At 42.8% G+C, this 16,031-nt stretch overlaps 1 protein-coding gene across 3 annotated transcripts in view; it reads right to left on the bottom strand.

The window, feature by feature from the left end:
* Positions 1-16,031, bottom strand: part of DOCK5 (dedicator of cytokinesis 5) — a 239,090-nt gene that overhangs the window by 127,675 nt on the left and 95,384 nt on the right. For all 3 annotated transcript variants that reach the window (XM_054498518.2, XM_063669373.1, XM_063669374.1), the window contains exon 5: positions 15,690-15,786. In XM_054498518.2, the coding sequence (XP_054354493.2) occupies positions 15,690-15,786 (97 nt within the window). The remainder of the gene's footprint in view (positions 1-15,689; positions 15,787-16,031) is intronic.

Genomic DNA, 16,031 nt, shown 5'->3' with positions numbered 1-16,031 from the left:
TTTGCTATTGTGAATAGTGCCTCAATAAACATACGTGTGCATGTGTCTTTATAGCAGCATGATTTATAATCCTTTGGGTATATACCCAGTAATGGGATGGCTGGGTCAAATGGTATTTCTAGCTCTAGATCCCTGAGGAATCACCACACTGACTTCCACAATGGTTGAACTAGTTTACAGTCCCACCAACAGTGTAGAAGTGTTCCTATTTCTCCACATCCTCTCCAGCACCTGTTGTTTCCTGACTTTTTAATGATTGCCATTCTAACTGGTGTGAGATGGTATCTCACTGTGGTTTTGATTTGCATTTCTCTGATGGCCAGTGATGATGAGCATTTTTTCATGAGTTTTTTGGCTGCATAAATGTCTTCTTTTGAGAAGTGTCTGTTCATATCCTTCACCCACTTTTTGATGGGGTTGTTTTTTTCTTGTAAATTTGTTTGAGTTCATTGTAGATTCTGGATATTAGCCCTTTGTCAGATGAGTAGGTTGCAAAAATTTTCTCCCATTTTGTAGGTTGCCTGTTCACTCTGATGGTAGTTTCTTTTGCTGTGCAGAAGCTCTTTAGTTTAATTACATCCCATTTGTCAATTTTGGCTTTTGTTGTCATTGCTTTTGGTGTTTTAGACATGAAGTCCTTGCCCATGCCTATGTCCTGAATGGTATTGCCTAGGTTTTCTTCTAGGGTTTTTATGGTTTTAGGTCTAACATGTAAGTCTTTAATCCATCTTGAATTAATTTTTGTATAAGGTGTAAGGAACGGATCCAGTTTCAGCTTTCTACATATGGCTAGCCAGTTTTCCCAGCACCATTTATTAAATAGGGAATCCTTTCCCCATTGCTTGTTTTTGTCAGGTTTGTCAATGATCAGATGGTTGTAGATATGCGGCGTTATTTCTGAGGGCTCTGTTGTGTTCCATTGGTCTATATCTCTGTTTTGGTACCAGTACCATGCTGTTTTGGTTACTGTAGCCTTGTAGCATAGTTTGAAGTCAGGTAGCGTGATGCCTCCAGCTTTGTTCTTTTGGCTTAGGATTGACTCGGCGATGCGGGCTCTTTTTTGGTTCCATATGAACTTTAAAGTAGTTTTTTCCAATTCTGTGAAGAAAGTCATTGGTAGCTTGATGGGGATGGCATTGAATCTATAAATTACCTTGGGCAGTATGGCCATTTTCACGATATTGATTCTTCCCACCCATGAGCATGGAATGTTCTTCCATTTGTTTGTATCCTCTTTTATTTCATTGAGCAGTGGTTTGTAGTTCTCCTTGAAGAGGTCCGTCACACCCCTTGTTAGTTGGATTCCTAGGTATTTTATTCTCTTTGAAGCAATTGTGAATGGGAGTTCACTCATGATTTGGCTCTCTGTTTGTCTGTTATTGGTGTATAAGAATGCTTGTGATTTTTGTACATTGATTTTGTATCCTGAGACTTTGCTGAAGTTGCTTATCAGCTTAAGGAGACTTTGGGCTGAGACAATGGGGTTTTCTAGATATAAAATCATGTCATCTGCAAACAGGGACAATTTGACTTCCTCTTTTCCTAACTGAATACCCTTTATTTCCTTCTCCTGCCTAACTGCCCTGGCCAGAACTTCCAACACTATGTTGAATAGGAGTGGTGAGAGAGGGCATCCCTGTCTTGTGCCAGTTTTCAAAGGGAAGGCTTCCAGTTTTTGCCCATTCAGTATGATATTGGCTGTGGGTTTGTCATAGATAGCTCTTATTATTTTGAGATACGTCCCATCAATACCTAATTTATTGAGAGTTTTTAGCATGAAGCGTTGTTGAATTTTGTCAACGGCCTTTTCTGCATCTATTGAGATAATCATGTGGTTTTTGTCTTTGGTTCTGTTTATATGCTGGATTACATTTATTGATTTGCGTATGTTGAACCAGCTTTGCATCCCAGGGATGAAGCCCACTTGATCATGGTGGATAAGCTTTTTGATGTGCTGCTGGATTCGGTTTGCCAGTATTTTATTGAGGATTTTTGCATCAATGTTCATCAAGAATATTGGTCTAAAATTCTCTTTTTTGGTTGTGTCTCTGTCAGGCTTTGGTATCAGGATGATGCTGGCCTCATAAAATAAGTTAGGGAGGATTCCCTCTTTTTCTATTGATTGGATTAGTTTCAGAAGGAATGGTACCAGCTCCTCCTTGTACCTCTGGTAGAATTCGGCTGTGAATCCATCTGGTCCTGGACTTTTTTTGGTTGGTAAGCTATTGATTATTGCCACAATTTCAGAGCCTGTTATTGGTCTATTCAGAGATTCAGCTTCTTCCTGGTTTAGTCTTGGGAGGGTGTATGTGTCGAGGAATTTATCCACTTCTTCTAGATTTTCTAGCTTATTTGTGTAGAGGTGTTTGTAGTATTCTCTGATGGTAGTTTGTATTTCTGTGGGATCGGTGGTGATATCCCCTTTATCATTTTTTATTGCATCTATTTGATTCTTCTCTCTTTTCTTCTTTATTCGTCTTGCTAGCGGTGTATCGATTTTGTTGATCTTTTCAAAAAACCAGCTTATTTGTTTGTTTTTAACAGGAATGTCAGACAGATGAGAGGGAACATCTTTTGGCCCATTCTTTTTTTTTTTTTTTTTGAGATGGAGTCTTGCTCTGTCACCCAGGCTGGAGTGCAGTGGCACTACCTTGGTTCACTACAACCTCTGCCTCCCGGGTTCAAGTAGAGGCAGGGTCTCACCATGTTGGCCAGGCTGTCTCAAACTCCTGGTCTCAAGTGATCTACCTGCCTTGGCCTCCCAAAGTGCTGGGATTACAAGCTTGAGCCACCTCACCTGGCCTGGTCTATTTTTTTTGAGACGGAGTCTTACTCTGTTGCCCAGGCTGGAGTGCAGTGGCACGAACTCAGCTAACTGTAACCTCCACCTCCCAGGCTGAAGTGATTCTCCTGCCTCAGCCTCCTGAATAGCTGGGACTACAGGCTCATACCACCACACCCAGCTAATTTTTGCATTTTTAGTAGAGATGGGGTTTCATCACGTTGGCCAGGCTGGTCTCGAACTCCTGACCTCAAGCGATCTGCCCGCCTTGGCCTCCCAAAGTGCTGGGATTAGAGGCATGAGCCACTGCGCCTGGCCTGATTCTTTATAAGGTGTTATTTCATCAATCGTGTCATAGAGTAAGCTGCATGCATCCAGGGATTTTAAGAAAATATATTAATAGGAATGGCTTTCTCCCGAGCCATTTCTACACCCTCCCCTCTTGCAACTGTGGAAACTGGTGATTGTAGGGTTAACAGTGGGTCATACTCACAACCATATCAAATCATCCATGTACCCTAAAACTCTAGCCATGCCCCTCCTGGGTTTAAAGCCCTCCAGTGAGTCTCAATGTCCTCCAGACACATACCTTGATCCTTCCACATCTTGACTCTTCCGCACATTCCCAGCTGCATTTCATACCAGTCTCCACCCCAACAATCTATGTTCCCTTCCATGCAAAGCCACGTCCATTTCTCTCCAAGGCTCCAGATCCTCTCAATATGTTATTTCCTCTTTTGTTCTCTTCCTCCAAATCTACCCCCACCCCTATCCTTTTCTGACTTATACCACACCCTCTGCCAACTGGTAATTCTGATTTCTTCAGTCTCAACTTAGATGTCTCTACCTTGAAACTTCAACTTTAGGTTAGTGGTCCCATCCACAGTGCCCAGAATTTGCTCCCATGATAGTATGGAGAACCCTGGGTTACACTGGCTCATCTGCCTCCCTGCTTAGCTGGTAGGCCTTTATAGGAGAGAGAGTTTGTTCATTTGTGTGTCCCTAGAATACAGCTGGTACAAGTAGGCACTCTAGCAAATGTACTAAATGAGTGAATTATGAATGGAGAAATAATTATAATTTCAGAGATAAGAAATACTAGAAAATATAATTTTAAATATTATTTTAAAGTCCCCATTTCCCCAGACAATTGTTAGACCATTCACATATTAAACTGTTAATCTTGGTTTCAATAGTAACTTACTGTAACCAAACTAAATTACCTTACAACTAATCATTTGTTTTTCAATCATTTTAAGAATCAGATACTTGACACCTAAGCCATCACAACCTTCTAAATCAAGCTTGTCCAACCTGTGGCCCTGGACGGCTTTGAATGCAGCCCAATACAACTTCATAAACGTTCTTAAAACATTATCATATTTTTTTGCAATTTTTGTTTTTTAGCTCGTCAGCTATCATTTGTGTTAGTGTATCTCATATGTGGCCCAAGACAATTCTTCTTCCAATGTGGCCTAGGGAAGCCAAAAGATTGGACACCCCTGATCTAAATGATTGACGGCTTCATTTTAATTTTTTTTTAAGTTAATGAGCATCCACTATGTGCTGGAAATAAAGTTTCTGCCCTCAAGGATCTAACATTCTAGAGAAGGTAGGACAGCAATAAGAAAGTAAATATATACGCCATATATTATATCATAATATATATACACACATGAGATAATTTCTGATGATGAAAAGTGCAAGAAGAAAAATAAATAGGACAATATGATCTTGTGTATATAGGGGAAGGATGTTACTTTAGGTACAGCATTCAGAGAAAAGTGTTCTGTATATCACTTTTGAGATGTTAGTTAAATAAAACCCCATAGGACTCCACTCAATCCACATATACTATGAATCTATTTCTTTCTTTCTTTTCTTTTGGAAATGGAGTTTTGCTCTTGATGCCCAGGCTAGAGTGCAATGGCGTGATCTCAGCTCATGGCAACCTCCGCCTCCCGGGTTCAAGCAATTCTCCTGCCTCAGCCTCCTGAGTAGCTGGGATTACAGGCATGTGCCACCACGCCCAGCTAATTTTGTATTTTTGGTAGAGATGGGGTTTCTCCATGTTGGTCAGGCTGGTCTCAAACTCCCGACCTCAGATGATCCGCCTGCCTCAGTCTCCCAAAGTGCTGGGATTACAGGCGTGAGCCACCGCGCCCGGCCCCATTTCTTTCTTCTTTATAGTTGAAGGTCATGATATAGTTATATAACCATGTACTTCTGAAATTATAGGAAAACATTCTTATCTCCTATAAAAACAATGCACACTGGCTGGGCGTTGTGGCTCACGTCTGTAATCCCAGCACTTTGGGAGGCCGAGGCAAGAGGATCACTTGAGCCTCAGAGTTTGAGACCAGCCTGGGCAACATAGTGAGACCTTGTTTCTGTAAAATAAACAAACAAACAAACAAAAAACCCCCCAAAAAATGCACACACAGAGAGAGATGTTGACAGCACACAATGTTCTCTAGTGATGTCCTTCTTTGTCGATCCTAACGACACAGATTCCTAGACCAGGTGTAGACTAGAAACAGAGCTGAAAACATCCAAAATACCCCTTAACAAAGAATAAACGAGGAGGAAAGAGGCCTTGGTGTAAAGCAGAGGGCAATGAACAAAACTGACATTAGCAGAGTGTGATGAAACCCTAACACAAGTTCAAAGTTCTGTGGCAACACAAAGGAAAGAGATGAAGAACCCATTTATCTGTGATTGCAACATGCTCTGTTAACACCGCTGATCTTAAAAAACACAGAAGGCAAAGCCTGTTTAAAATTTTGAAACTACCTACGTTTACTACTTTTAGCATTTTCTGAATTGCCTTTTCCTCATCCCCCAGTCCTTAGCAAAACATTAAAATGAGGCTTTTAAAGATACTATTTTTAATAAGCAAAGGTAAAAACCCTGCTTTTTTCCTTCAATCTTATATAAAATGTTTCCATTTCTTCAAAATTGGAAAAAGAAGTGAGAAATTAAGCCTGTCAGTTTTTGCCTGTCAAAACTGCTAGGTGGAAAGAGACTCTTGTTTTCTTTCTTGCAACGCATTTGTCCACTCTTAGCTATTCAAAATGTTTTCTAATGTTAAGATATTGTTTCTCATAATATGGTAAAGAAAGGGTTCAAAGGCTCCGGGGATCCTCTGTGTGACACAGTGCTTTGTTTGGGGTACATGTGCACAAGTTCTTAGTCTCAATTACATTAGACACTATCCGTGGCAATTTAATTATTGCCAGTCCATACCAGCCTTGTCTGCCAAGTTTGTCCCCCAAGGAAGGATGAAGACAGCCATTCTTCTCTGATTTACTGTGCCAAGTGAATTCTGAATAGACAAGCTAGAACACACCAAAGGAAACAATTTCCCCATTCACTTCAAGGAGATGGACTTTGTTGCTACATTCCTAAGAGCATTCTAAGCAAGATGTTTCACATAATAGTTGGTCCCTGACACTTCATGGGTTTTGGGGGAAGCATATGAGGACAGGTGAAGAGAAAACCAAACACTCACCAAAAGAGCACGGGCTGGCTGGGCACAGTGGCTCACGCCTGTAATCCCAGCACTTTGGGAGGCTGAGGCAGGTGGATCACCTGAGGTCAGGAATTCGAGACCAGCCTGACCAACACGGTGAAACCCCATGTCTACTAAAAATACAAAAATTAGCTGGGTGTGGTGGCGGGTACCTATAATCCCAGCTACTCAAGAGGCTGAGGCAGGAGAATTGCTTGAACTCAGGAGGCAGAGGTTGCTGCAAGCCGAGATCACACCATTGCACTCTAGTCTGGGTGACAAGAGAGAAACTCCATCTCAAAAAAAAAAAAAAAAAAAAAAGAGCATGTGCTAAGCTCCTCTGAGGCTCTATTTTCTCTCCAGTTGCCCTCCTTCCAGCTCTTTCTTTCCTGAATCCCATACTGCCCAGGCCCGCCTGTTGTAGAAGCCTTCTCGGTTATCTCTCGTCATCACTCACTTCAGCCTTTTCTGCATTATCAGCCACTGTCACATCATCCAAGAATTTCTGTGACCCTCTCCACAAAAGACAGCACAATCCTGGAACACAATAGGGACTCAAAAACAAACTTTGACAGCTTAAATTTAAAATAACACTCTGTAATACTCTGCTTTCAATTTGAGTGAAGAATGGCTCCACAAAATAAAGCAATCTAAATTTTTTCCAAGATAGCAAAGATATTCCTGCATTTGCTTAGAATTTCTCCCTCTTCTACTTGGAGATACCTGAAGCCTCACTTTTTATAGTTTTAGTCCAAATATTTATAACTTTTTTTTTTAATGGAGTCTCGCTCTGTCACCCAAGCTGGAGTGCAGTAGTACAATCTTGGCTCACAGCAACCTCCACCTCCCGGGTTCGAACAATTCTCCTGCCTCAGCCTCCCAAGTAGCTGGGATCACAGGCATACACCACACAATGGGATAATTTTTGTATTTTTAGTAGAGACAGTGTTTTGCCATATTGGCCAGGCTGGCCTCAAACTCCTGACCTTAGGTGATCCTCCCGCCTTGGCCTCCCGATGTTTATAATGTTTTTTTCTTTTTTTAGAATGTCTAGAGATAAATACGAAGTCACAAGAAAAAATAGCTTTGCCTTCAATACTCACAGGAAAGGAGTATTATAGAATTTGAGGGGCCATTTAGATGATGGCCCCGCTGCAATGGGTGTCAGAAAACCTGGACTCTACTCTTCATTTTCCCAAAGAATGCAGACCACAGGGATGGGTAGAATGGTTCATGCCTATAATCTTAGCACTTTGGGAGGCTGGGGTAGGAGGACTGCTTGAGCCTAGGAGTTTGAGACCTGCATGGGCTAAACACTCTGTCTCTACAAAATGGTAAGACTCTGTCTCTACAAAAAATAAAAAATTAGCCAGATGTGGTGGTGCATGCCTGTGGTCCCAGCTACCGAGGAGGCTGAGGTGGGAGGATCGCTTGAGCCTAGGAATTTGAGGCACCAGTGAACTGTGACTGCACCACTGCCCTCCTGCCTGGGTGGCAAAACGAGACCCTATCTCTGAAAAAAAAAAACAAAAAACAAAAAACAGAAAAACAATGCAGACCACAGTCAAAAACCCTTTCTCTGGTCTTCTACCATTCCGTGTATAAAAGAATCAATATTCACTTTGTTCACCAACCTTTCCTCTTCCATGCAGATTTTATGACTTAGAGGGAAACAGGCTTGGCTGAAAGTACGGGTACTTGGCTTCTATCTCGAATTCTATCATTAACTTGCTATGTGGCTTCGGGCATATTCCCTCTAGGGTAAACTCATATGTAAAATAAAGAGACTGGCACTAAAATCCATTCCCAAGGATAAGCGTCTTTGAGTCTATGACTGAGACTTTAAACTCAATTACTCCTCCCAGGCAGCTTCCTGATTAACTGCATCTGACTCTGATCATCTCACTTGCTTGCACACTCAGTTGGCGTTGAATCAAATTTTCCCGGTGTCGAGCTCTTTGCAATCAATCTCATGCCTTTTCCACATAGCTGTAACACCTGGGTCCAGATGGGGTGTTTAGGTCCTTCTGTGTTCTTGAGCTACACTGACTCCAGGGATCCCGGGAAGAAGAGAATTCCCACTGCCCCAAACATGCTTCCTATCCATTCTAGTGCCTTTTCTCTGTGTCAGATAAAAGTGCAGTCTGACCAGCAAAGGTCTGATTTTTAAAGAAAGCATTCAAGTTAAAGGCCATTTTTTGCCTCCTGAAGGAAAAGAAATCCTGACAGCCAGGCAACCAGGTCAGAGGAAATCAAAACAGGAAAAATACCCAAAGCACCGCCCATGTCTGGTGCCCGTCAGTCAGTCCCACGCCGCATCTTGGCTCTCTCGTTAGAGCCATCCTGAAGCAGGGCTTGCAACTCACAGATAAAATGCCCTGACAAGAGGACAAAGTTTGCTATGGGAATTTTCTGTTCTTGGTAATAAGGAATAAGATGCTGGTTTCAAACCACAAGACCAGCTTAATTATACTTCAGAGCTTATGTTCCAGCAGCCAGTAATAACCACCGGTTCAAAGAGATTAGAATCGAGCAGCTTTAAACTGCCTGGATATGCGATGATGGGAAGAAAGGGCCATTCAGTGTGTTCTGCAAGTTCCCCTACCCCCTTCCCGGTTATAGGCACTTTTTCTGCTCCTGATTTTTCCAGAACTATAGACTGCCACAGGGTTCTTTATTGCTGGCAAATTTTAAGTGAGGGGAGATCAGTCCTTTGTACGAACTACATGTTAGCAATTAAATTCACTTGATTGGCTGGGCACAGTGGCTCACACCTGTATCCCAGCACTTTGGGAGGCCAAGGCGAGCAGATCACCTGAGGTCAGGAGTTTGAGACCAGCCTGGCCAACGTGGTGAAACCCCTTCTCTACTGAAAATACAAAAATTAGCCAGGTGTGGTGATGCGCACCTGTAATCCCAGCTACTCCGGAGACTGAGGCATGAGAATCGCTTGAACCCTGGAGGCAGAGGTTGCAGTGCGCCAAGATCACACTACTGCACTCCAGCCTGGGCGAGAAGAGTGAAACTACATCTCAAAAAAATAATAATAATAAATTCACTTGATTCAACACTATGCCTTAAATACCTTCTATCACCAAAAAAGATCTTCTATCTCTTTTCCATAAGGAGTAGGATTAGATCCAGTCTTCCAAAGTTACACGAACAAAACAGCCTGATTGACCACAATTCACTGAACCCTTTCTCCCATGGGAAGATGAGGAATAGCACGAAACTAAATCTTAGGGTGAGATGGTGCACAGCGTGTTTATGGCATTCAAACAGCTTAGAATTTCCAGGACAGTCCTGTATTTGAAAACCCTTGCCCTACTGTGTCCACGAATACACTGCAATTTTTCAGTTTCAAGACCAGATTTTTAGTTGAGAAAGTATGATCCTTTGCCTTGAGATGTAGAATTGTTTATATTCAAAAAGCATAACTGAGTTGTTATCGAAAAGATAAAAGTTAGACATTACACGAATCTGACCGTGTCTAAGTCACTGCATGGGCATCCGCCCATCTAGCAGGGGGATCTGCCCTGATTCCACCTCAGCCGTGTGGAAGCAGGAAGAGGTGTTGACAGAAAGGAAAAGAGGCCAAAGATCAGCTCGCTGGATCTGTTTTCCAAGGCTGGGAAGAACAGTGGATAGAAAACCTGAAACCCATAGACCTAGTTAAGTTACTACGGGGCTGGAGGGAGGCTAGACATTATCTGCCCACTCCTTCTGCCCGAAGCTGGAAGATAGGGAATAACCACAGTAGGTGGGCAACTGCACCCTTACATGACCTCAAGGCAAATGTTGCTAAATCTTCTAGTGTGATCCAGCTCTTCTCTTACACTTCTCATTATCAATCAGCTCTTTCTAGGAGCAGAGTTGTGAGGGGTTAGTCAGGGGCTGTCATGTATTGACCACAGTGTGACAGGTACTACCCTGGGGTTTTATACAGATTATCCCGCTGAGTTCTTACAGTAAATTTGCAAGGCATATAGTACACAAAATCCCCACTTAAGAGAAGAAAAGAAAACTTAAGGAGATCAAGGGACTTGTCTTAGGCGGCAGGATCAGCTAGTAGCCTTCTGCATCCAGGTTCTTTCTGTTTTGGTTTATTTTCAGTAACTATTACTGGGTTTGCTATTTTTTCTGAATATAATAGTACATACCCAGTAAGAGAGAAGCCAGAATTTAAGAACTAGTCAGCCTGTCTGACTCCAATGTCCAAGGTCTTGGCACGTCACCAGGAGGCCTCCTTGATCACAATGTTCCCTCCTTTCCTGAACAACCAATGAAAACACACCCAGTGACCAGTTCCAACTGAGGCACAGCAGTATAGGGAAAGCCCATCAGAAACTGCCATACATTTGCAGTTTCTCTGTATTTTGGAATGACCCAGGCCTCCTGGACTTGAATTTAAACCAAGCAGGTTCTCTATATATGGTGAGAAATTTAGCTTGGCTGCCGAGTGTTCAAGGCCACTTTGCCTAAGATAATTGTTCCAAAGGAAGCGGCCTTGGATAAGGGGCCATACAGAAGGGAGCTTCAGCGTCTGGGGCAGGCAGTCGGGTAAGACGGAAGCTATGCCAAGGCTTCTCAGGGGGAGGGTGTCCAGATGGCTACTGTTTCCAGCTAAGATAACATCAAAAGCACATGCTCCCATTGGCGGAGTCCTTGATGGTCTGTCAGCAGCATAGATCACAGCCACTCTCTCTTTCCATACTCTCACAGTTCTACGCGGTCAACTCGGCAGCTTTTACATCAACTTTTGCGGAGGAACAACATCCAGCAGACTTGAAGTGTTCAAGTGACTTGCCCAAGGCCACAGAACTGGTTAGAACAGGACCCACACAGGATACCCAGCTTCCCAATTCCTGGGCCAGTGTCTGTCTCCTAAAACCCGCTTCCTCTCCTGGGCATAAGACCAACACCCACTGGGGAAGATAATCCAACAGAAAACAATAATAATATACCTAAGGAACAGAGAGACCATGGGGGCAGTCATCTCTTCTCTCCATTTTGGATAAGTGGGTTAACCTCTGTTCTGTGTACATACTCCCCTCCCCTTTAAGACATATTTATGATTATTCTTCATGGTTACCGTATAACTGCTAAAAATAAATCACAGCTAGGCAAATATTTTTCCTTTCTAGAATAATCACCAGTATCTACATAGCTGGGCTTAATCTGGTTAGTGGATTGCATTTTCCCCTCATATGAGACTGTGGATCCACAACGTAAACTTCTGGTGAACTGAGACTGAAAAGAAAAGAACAAGGAAATGTACTATAGAAATGTGGGATTTCTAAGACATCACAGGTATCTTTTTTTTTTTTTTTTTTTTTTTTTTGAGAAACGGTCTTACTCTGTCACCTAGGCTGGAGTGCAGTGGTATAATCATGGCTCACTGCAGCTTCAACCACCCGAGCTCAAGCGATCCTCTCACCTCAGCCTTCTCAGTAGCCTAGATTACAGGTGTGTGCCACTGTGCCCAGCTAATTTTTGTAGAGTTAGGGTCTTGCTATGTCACCCAGGCTGGTCTCAAACTGCTGGACTCAAACAATCCCCCAGGCTTGACCTCCCAAAGGGATGGGATTATAGGTGTGAGCCACTATGCTGGCCACAGGTGTCTTTAAAGACATCAGACAGAGTGTCTGGTGTTGTAATCTACAGGGGGAAATGCAAGAGAGAAACAATACAAGTATTGCTACATAGTAGTAAAATCTATATTTATCTTTACATGGACTGAAGGAACTTACAGAATCAGAAAGCAAAAACATCAATAAAAGCATACAGCGGGTGAAAGGAGATGGGACACGAAAACTAGAGATTTGGGTTTTTACTTGCTTCCTAGTGAAACATAATATTGAGGTTTGCTACTTTGATACAGAAATGTTTCAGTAAGAAGTTCAGAAATTCTGCCTCAAGTGAACTGTCAATGCTTTAGGAAGGGACAGGAAAAAAAAAACGAAAGAGAAAGCCACAATTAATACTAGGATGGTACAAAAATAATTGTGGGTTTTGCCATTTAAAGTAATGGTGAAAGCCGCAATTACTTTTGCACTAACCATAATAACAAATCTTAGTGGATTATTCCTTACTGGATGAGCATGTATCAAGAGCAGAAGCAGGTTTCTCAGTCCTATTGACTGACTGAGAATTTCTACAAAGAATGTCTTTTAGTCAATCAACAGCAGCTACAAGACATTTTAAATTATGCACAAATACCAAAATAATTATGTTATTAGATATCTAAATTAAAATGAGAAATGTGCTGCCCTCGAAGACGGGATGGCTTTTTTTTTTTTCTTTTTTTCTTTTTTTTTTTTTAAACAGAGTCTCCCTCTGTCTCCCAGTCTGGAGTGCAATGACACAATCTTGGCTCACTGCAACCTCCGCCTCTTGGGTTCAAGCAATTCTTCTGCCTCAGCCTCCCGAGTAGCTGGGACTACAGGTGGCCGCAACCACGCGCGGCAAATTTTTGTATTTTTAGTAGAGACAGGGTTTCACCATATTGGCCAGGCTGGTCTTGAACTCCTGTCCTTGTGATCCGCCCACCTCGGCCTCCCAAAGTGCTGGAATTACAGGCGTGAACCACTGCGCCCAGTCTTTTTTTTTTTTTTTAACCAAATTCTGCTACTACAACATGAAACTCTCCCGCCAAGGAAATGCTCAACAAGACCTTATCACCTTTAACTACTAAGAGATTTTGGCAGCCAAAATACATGAGTCCTAATTCTTCATCCCCGTTCATTTTTTTTTTTTTTTTTGAGACGGAGTTTCACTCTATTCCCCCAGGCTGAAGTGCAACAGCGTGATCTCGGCTCACTGCAACCTCTGCCTCCCTAGTTCAAGCGATTCTCCTGCCTCAGCCTCCCGAGTAGCTGGGATTACAGGCACGAGCCACTATACCCAGTTAATTTTTGTATTTTTAGTAGAGAAGGGGTTTTACCATGTTGGGACAGGCTGGTTTCGAACTCGTGACCTCAAGTGATCTGCCCTCCTCAACCTCCCAAAGTGCTGGGATTACAGGCGTGAGCCACTGCACCTGGCCCCCATTCACTTCTTTCTTCATTCTATTCAATGGTAGACCTGGCACAATTACTTGTGGATGTGTAGAGGACATAGGTAATAAACTGGGCACACTGGTTGTGTTTTAGCAAGAAAAAAAGTCGGTCTCACTCATACGCTCCACTCTCATACATCTTTTAAAAAAAAAAAACTCCTTTCCCAATACTGATTATCTAAGAATGCATTTCAACACTCATCAATTTCCAGAAAGAACATGTTAAGTAACCAACCCACGTACATGGAATTCCTCATCCATCAACCTTGTTACATCCACCCAACTAACTAATCAATAAACCAGAACCAGAAAGTACTCTCAGTATAAGTGCAAGACGATCAATGAAGGCCACGGGGCTGACAGTAGTGTCTCCATCCTCCTTGTGATTTAGCAACTTAACGTGCATTCTCTCTTCAACTAAACATAAAGAGATCAAAAGATCACCTTTATTATGAAGCAGTGTGCCCTAAGGGTCAGATGATGAGTTCAGCAGTAAGTGCTTCTATTGTCCAGAGGGAAACATTATAGATTGCTATGTTTAGAAAATATAATATGAAGAACAAAGTATCTAAACAAGGTCTTGAAGGATGACCAAGCAGAGAAATACCAAGTGCTTTTCCACCAAAGGGGTTGGTGATTTCTACTGCTGTGATTAACCAAGGGAAACAACAGCCCTGAATGAAAATGAAATATCTTCCATGAATTCTTAGAAGTTATGCCAAAATGAGCTTTTGATTACTGCCTTCAGTATTTAGGGTCTAGAGTGAGGTATTCCTAGTAACTTATTAAGATTGGCTTTTCAGAGTTAAAATGAATCAACACATGACTGAACAAAAATTGAGATAAACAAAGCCACATAAAGAAAAGAGGAGGGTTCCCAGGCCATCAAGTCTGGTCTACAACCTCCCTGAACTTGTACACACATCTAACGAGAGAATATACATTCGCCATAGGAATTTCTGGTCAGCCACAGAAGGCTGGAACCCACTAACAGAGGCAAGACCCAGTGATGCTGAACTACAAGGGCTATAGGCAAAGAAGCAACTTTAGAATAAACAGTCTTCGTGGGCGGGGCGCACACCCGTAATCCCAACACTTTGGGAGGCCAAGACAGGTGGATCACTTGAGGTGAGGAGTTCAAGACCAGCCTGCCCAACATGGTAAAACCCCGTCTCTACTAAAAACACACACACAAAATTAGCCGGCCATGGTGGCTCACGCCTGTAATCTCAACACTTTGGGAGGCCAAGACAGGTAGATCACTTGAGGTCAGGAGTTCAAGACCAGCCTGGCCAACATGGTGAAACCTTGTCTATACTTAAAAAAAAAAAAAAAAGCAAATTAGCCAGGCGTGGTGGCACACGCCTGTAGTCCCAGCCACTTGGGAGGCTGAGGCAGAATTGCTTGAACTTGGGAGGCAGAGGTTCCAGTGAGCTGAGATGGTGCCACTGCACTCCAGCCTGGGCGACAGAGCAAGTCTCCGTCTCAAAAAAATAAATAAATAAAACAAAGTCTTTGTGGATTCCAATGTTAACATTAAGGAAAGAGCTTTCTACACTGGAGATGAGGCAGGCTTGCTGCCAATAGACTTTGAGCATCCTTGGTCTCTTGCAAGACAGCTGTTCTCAGTTTGATCATGTTAAATGCTAGATTTACTTGGTGCTGATTCCTGCACACAACTTGTGCTTATTGTTTATCACAGAGAGGATGTGCTGGCTCCTTGTAATCTCCCTGTGAACTGACACACTGTATTAGCATTCTGAGGTCAAACCAGTGTTGGGAGAAAGAATACTGTGAGTCTGCCCAAAAAGGCGACTCTCAGACCACAACTTAACACTATTCAAGTTTCGGAGTCTGTAAGGTATACAGACCAAGGTAAAGAATGTCATCCTCATGCAGCTGAGCCCTGAAATATCAACAAATTTCAGTTCACTGGTATACATGAAGAGGCTGAGAGCATGACTCAGGTTCCTTATTAACAAATGAATAATAATTGCACCTACTTTATAGGAATGTTGTGAGGATTCATAGTTTCTGGCACTTAGGAAAGACTGCAGAAGTGTTTGCAGTGATTATTATCATTAGTACTTTCACAATCAGCATGTTTATCATTTGAGAAAAGACTGCTAGAATGATTACGCCTACTTACTCTACTATCCGATATCAGTGACCCAGCTCTGGGGAAATGAGAATCTGCTGCTTATCAGCCTTTGTGTGATCCAGGGAGAATGCATCCCACTCCATGAAGTCAGCCAATAAGGGGCCGACACCCTGCAAAGGACCTACAGGCTGAGGACCCAGAGTGACCATGGGGCTCCAAGCCACAGGGGGAAACTCACCACGTAGAGCTTTCGCCAGATGACAGCCCATTCTCGCAGAGTGGACGTGAGCTCCTGCACCAGGGGGAGCTCGCCAGGAATCACGGTTTCATGCTGCCTACAAAGAACCAAACAAGGGTCACTTTCTTCTAGGCTGATCGGCACTGCTTTACTTGATGGGGATCAGACTCCCCAATGCTCAAGGTTGAGAATGAAGCTGGTTAGGCCTGGGGGCAGGAGTTGTGCAGGGGACTTTATCACGTCCAAGCATCTGGGAGAAGAGAAGGAGAATAAGGCAGCACAGTCCTCAAAATTGGCTCAATTCCTGCAATTGAATGAGTCTGCAGCCCAGCCTTGACCTCC

Source organism: Pongo pygmaeus, chromosome 7 (assembly GCF_028885625.2).
Source record: "Pongo pygmaeus isolate AG05252 chromosome 7, NHGRI_mPonPyg2-v2.0_pri, whole genome shotgun sequence".
Classification (NCBI taxonomy): domain Eukaryota; kingdom Metazoa; phylum Chordata; class Mammalia; order Primates; family Hominidae; genus Pongo; species Pongo pygmaeus.
This window is presented reverse-complemented; position numbering and strand designations above follow the sequence as displayed.